Source organism: Nicotiana sylvestris, chromosome 3 (assembly GCF_000393655.2).
Source record: "Nicotiana sylvestris chromosome 3, ASM39365v2, whole genome shotgun sequence".
In the NCBI taxonomy this organism is placed as follows: domain Eukaryota; kingdom Viridiplantae; phylum Streptophyta; class Magnoliopsida; order Solanales; family Solanaceae; genus Nicotiana; species Nicotiana sylvestris.
In genome coordinates, this window is record NC_091059.1 from 21,017,634 (window position 1) to 21,023,410 (window position 5,777).

At 36.1% G+C, this 5,777-nt stretch overlaps 1 protein-coding gene across 1 annotated transcript; it reads left to right on the plus strand.

Annotated features, from left to right (window-relative positions):
* Positions 1 to 4,203: 4,203 nt before the first annotated feature.
* On the plus strand, positions 4,204 to 5,567 carry LOC104247024 (cytosolic sulfotransferase 12-like). Its single transcript, XM_070168546.1, has one exon. It carries the CDS (start codon positions 4,359 to 4,361, stop codon positions 5,412 to 5,414), a length of 1,056 nt encoding a protein of 351 aa, XP_070024647.1. The 5' UTR covers positions 4,204 to 4,358; the 3' UTR covers positions 5,415 to 5,567.
* Positions 5,568 to 5,777: the final 210 nt, after the last annotated feature.

The window sequence follows — 5,777 nt, forward strand, 5'->3', positions numbered from 1 at the left end:
AGTATCTATACGTCGGCGTCAAGCATGCTCGTGAGTCTTAAAGTATAATCGTTGTGTTTCTTAATAAGTACTACAATTGCCTAAATTGTTGATTCTCCGTGTTGAGCAAGACCTATGATTATCTTGTGGTATTTGTTTATTGTTGAGCATTGGCTCCAGTTGAGGTTTTGTTTGTGAAGTTAAGTGTTGGTACAAGTTTTGTTATAGCTGATTCCCTTGTCGGGACGTACTTATTTCTTACTGTTGATTCCTATGCCGGGACGTACTTATTTCTTACTGTTGATTCCCTTGCCGGGATGTGTCTATTCTTGTTGTTGATTCCTTTACCGGGGTGTTGCTGTTGCCATTATTTAGGTGAGGAAAGAGAGATAAAGCACGAAGGGTGATAACGTGCACATTCATATTTAAGCATATCGTGAGGAAAGAGTTATAAAGCACGAAGGGTGATGCCGTGTACATTTTTATTGATATTGATGGATATGGCAAGGAAGAGAGATAAAGCACGAAGGGTGATGCTGTGCACATTTCTAATATTTACATGGTGAATAAGAGAGATAAAGCACGAAGGGTGATGTCGTGCATATTTTCATTACTTGATTACATTGGTGACGATTGAGAGTAAAATCATGAAGGGTGATGTCGTGGACTTATTGCCTGTTCATTTTCATTTCTTGTTGTTTTCGGTTCAATTACCTTAATTGTCTTATTCCACTATTACTGTGATTTTTCACGTTGGCACTTTTCCCCCATAGCATGTTACCCATCCCCCGTTACTTTTGAATTGCTTCTATTATTGTTATTCTGCTAGGTAATGTTTAACTACGGGTTAGGTTAATTGTTGTGTCCTAGCGTCGTCACTAGTTTGCCGAGGTTAGGCTCGACACTTACCAGCACATGGGGTCGGTTGTGCTGATACTACACTTTGCATTCTTTTGTGTAGATCCCGGTACTGGAGCATGCGGATCCTAGCCAAGGGTTGTTGCCTTCAGTCTATCAGGAGACCCGAGGTAGTCGTGCAGGCGTCTGCAGGCCTTGGCATCCCCTCCCTATCTAGTTTTCTTATGTTCTTTACTATTTCAGAGACAGACATGTATTTATTTTGTTCGGACCCTATTGGTAGTATTCTTAGATAGTCCGTGAGTTTATGACACTAGTTCTAGGTGGTTATGTTTATGGATTCATTTTGGTATTAGCTTAAATTGTTAAATTTCCTTCTTCCGCATTAATATTTTTCCCTGATTATGATATGTTGACTTAAAATTGTTAAGAGGTTTAAAATAAGAAGGGTAAAAAAATTGGAATAGTTGGCTTGCCTAGCTTTCACTAGTAGGCGTCATCACGACTCCCGAGGGTGAAAATCCAGGTCGTGACACAAACCAACTACCTCAACAAGTTAAATAACAACAAATGAATATAGAATAAGAAATAAATGTAGAAACGCAATTTTAATACTCAAAATGACCGGCCGGATTATTACATTTACCACGGCAAGTTAAACCAACCTTCTGACACAGGCTTTTCTCTAGAAATCTCCTCCAACTGGCTCAAATCTAACCTAATAATACTTAAGGCCAAATAAATCCATAAGAATCGATTCCACATAATAAAGCTTGAATAGTTAATTTATTCTCAAAAATCCAGTAAAAGTAAACTTGGCACCACAGGGTCAAAATCCGAGTTTAGGGATAGATTTCGTTTACCAATAACTCTACGCCCAATTATATGCTTAGTTTTTAAATCCAAGTCAAAATCGATGCTCAAAACCTCAATTTATACTCTCTTAAGTTGTAGAGAAAATTCCAAAATATCACTATAAAATTTTATGTTTTAAATGTAAAAATACATGAGGAATCAAGGTATATGATCAAATCCAAGTAAAAATTACTTGCCCTCAAGATTTTAGTCAAATCGCTCTTTAAATACTCCTCTCATTCTCCAAAACTTATAAATGTGAAAATGGGTTAACTCTCAAAATTTAGCTTAAAATACCCTACCAGCGCTACCCTTTGCGATTATGGTAATAGCCCTGCAATCGCGAATCACAATCAGCCACCGCCTGTCCTCTTTTGCGATAGCAGGCAGCCCCTCACAATCGTGAAAGTTTGCCTAACTTCCCTACGCTCCCCCGCGAACACAATACCAGCGACCTCCAGCCTTCGCGAAAAGAAACTCCCCTTCTGCGAAGGCGAAACACAATAGCACTCAGCTCAATCCTTCAGTGCGATCGCGAGAATTGCTCCACGATCGCGTAGTTGACCATACACCGGCAAAACCAACAATCTCAAAGAGTTCGGGGTGGTCCGAAACTCACTCGAGTCTTCCCGGACCCGGTCCAAATATTTCAACAAGTTAATAAATACAATCCGGACCTATTTGTGGTCTCAAAACATATGCGAAATTACTACATCTAAGAATCAAGGACCAAACCGCATGTTGAATTCTTGTAAGTTCATAAGTTCTAAACTTCTAACCAAGCATCGGATCGTGCCTAAACATCTTGTATCTTAACCAAACTTCACACCCAAGATTCATTCAATAACACAACCTTGTCCTCAATACTGGAACAATAATTGGATCCCGATAATATCATCGTCACCTATCAATCAAACTTATGAACTCTCCAATTCTACAAATTGCTAATTTTTAGAAAATAAAACCAAAATCTCCTAGGAACATCCAAAACCAAATTCGATCATACGCCCAAGTTCAAATCACCATATGAACCTATTGGAACCTTCAAATTCAATATGGGATCATTTTCACCAAAGCCAAACTTACGTCAGCTCTTCCAGTTTTAAACCTCAAACTAGGAACAAAGTATTCTAAATCACACCAGAACCTCACGAAAATCAAACCACCATCCCCACGGCTCGTATAATTTCAAATGAACTTACGGAAAGCATCAAATAGCAAATGGGGTTCTAGAATTCAAATAACCGGTCGGATTGTTATAGTATTGTTTAATAAAGTATATTGCGAAGTTGAAATTTAACTTTGTTCAAACTTTTCCAAATATATTCCAAATGATCATAAATTTAAAATAAAAAAAATTAAAACATCCCACTTCCTTCCTTCACGGCTTTTAATGCTTGCCGTCTCGTTATTATAATATGCTATCATCTAGTATTTTATGTTATGACGCTTTAACGATGCAACAAAGCATTGACATATCTAATATCACCATGTCATCTTTATCAAGATCCGCTTGTGACATAATTATCTTCATATGTAATGTTATTAGTTAACATTAAGAAATAACTAGAACTAGTATTATCTTAATACTATTTTTATTTAGCCACGGGCCAGCCCGATCCATCCTCGTTCAAATCTCACGGGCCGCATAATTGGAACGGGCTGAAAAGCCTCGTTTTTAGGTAGGTTATAAATTTTTTAACACAACTCATAATTTTCTAGGACTAAGTCCATATTAACGGTTCTACTCTTGAGGTAGAAAAATTTACTTTTACTATTTTTCCAAAATACATATTTTATACTGAAAGTAGGCCACTAGACAGTTTTGTGCCAATTTTTTAAAGCCTAATGATTGTTAATTGTAGTTTTCACTTAGATATTGGCAGTTTTTAACTCATTTCTGTGTTTTTAAGCAAAAGCATATCCACGCACTCAAAATTGTCTATAACTTTCGACGAATAAATTATTTATTCTACTAAACTCAATTAATCTTGTTTAGGTACGTACGCACAACTCATGATTAGTACTCATTTTTTTACTACTCCTAATAATGGGAACATAACAAACCCGAAAATCCACTAATTGTATACTAATTTAATTAAGAACTATATGCTAAATCAACACGTTCTTCACGAAATTTGCAACTCTTTATACCCTACCAAATACCAACTAGTGCTCTTTCGACCGAGTGATTTTACTGTGTGACTCACATGGCTGATATTAGTTGTGTGAGCCTTTTTTTTATCACACACATTTGTGGACTCATATCTTATACATTTGGGTCCACAAAATTTTCGGACCATAAAGTTGTAACACAAAAAAAAGGCCTCACACAACTAGCGTCTAGCGTGAGACACAAAATAAAAAAAATCGCAACCACCCAATGCCGGAACTGTCCAAACACCTTTATATGTTAAACATACACACACATAATATTCATCAAATGATAAATTTTAAAATTCATAATTGTAAAAGTGCAGTGGCTTTAATGGTAAAATTAAACCCATCATTAAATCTTAGTCTTTGCCCAATCCCCTATATATATGAATTAGAAGATCCCTCTATATTGCATGAGAAAAATCCAACCTTGCCTTCTCCAAAACCTTCATCCAAAGTAGTCCTTTCTTCCAAGCTTTTGCAGTTTGTTTGATCCAAAAAAACAAACAATGGTTACCAATGTTTTGAAAGAAAACTCTACCACCAGACAAACTAGAAAAAGAAGCAAACAAAGGCTTCAGACTTCAAACCTTGTATCAAAATGCTTGGAGGAAAATGGATTTTCTCAAACATTCAAAGACTTGTTATCTTCTCTACCCAAAGCAAAAGGTTGGCTCAGTCCTCATTTGTACAAATACCAAGGCTTTTGGCTCACAGCATTGCACTTACAAGGTACTCTTTCCTTTCAACACTGCTTCCAAGCTCAAGACTTTGATATTCTCCTCATCACAAGTCCCAAATCTGGCACCATTTGGTTGAAGGCTATGGTATTCACTTTAATCAATAGAATGTCACACCCTATCCTTTCCCAAGAACACCCTTTACTCACTACTAATCCTCATGATTTAGTTCCATTCTTGGAATTAAATTATGCACAAGAAAAGAATCCCATTTCACCAAATTCTTCTTTAACATCACCAAGGCTTTATTCTACTCATTTACCATATGTTTCTTTGCCAGAATCAGTCAAGAACACAAAGTGCAAAATAATCTATATGTGTAGGAATCCAAGAGACACTTTTGTATCACTTTGGCATTACATAAGCAAGCTAAGGAGTCAAGACACAAAAATGATACCGTTTGAAGAAGCTTTCGATATGTTCTGTAATGGATTAACTATGGCAGGACCTTTTTGGGACCATGTTTTAAATTATTGGGAAAAAAGCTTGGAAATGCCTCAAAAGGTATTGTTTTTGAAGTATGAAGATGTGAAAGAGAAACCTTTTTTACATTTGAGACGTTTGGCTGAATTTTTGGAGTGTCCATTTTCTTTAGAGGAAGAAGAATCAGGATTGGTTGATGAAATAATTAAGCTGTGTAGCTTTGAAAATTTGAGCAATTTGGAGGTGAACAAGAGTGGTAAGACATTGTTTGGCAATGATAATAGAGTTTTCTTCAGGAAAGGTGAAGTGGGAGATTGGAAGAATCATTTGACTACTGAAATGGTGGAAAGGCTTAATCAAATTACAGAAGACAAGTTCAATGGTTCGGGATTGACGTTATAAATGGATGCTTGAATATAATTAAGTATTTCATTATTTGCAAATAATTAAGTAGAATATAGGCAAATTGCAAAATACTCATATGACTGGTGAAATATCTCAATAAACATGTCTGAAGAGTAATTCAAGTGAAATATGATTTTCACTACAACTTATTTTCATGCAAATGTAACAACTTTCAAATATACTCTGTTTGACTTAACTTCGAATAATCTTTGTTTTTCATATTCTACCAAATATTGTCCAAATGCCTATGCATCTTCTTGTTTTGTGGTTTTTCCATTCTTAAGTCATGCAATATTTGTCTCAAACAGGATCTGGTGCGGCTTCAGATTTTCGAGAACATGGCTCTTGATAGGAAGTTAT

Bases quoted from the DNA above. Each gene is read 5' to 3' on its own strand.
- LOC104247024 (XM_070168546.1), top strand. From the start codon at position 4,359: ATGGTTACCAATGTTTTGAAAGAAAACTCTACCACCAGACAAACTAGA.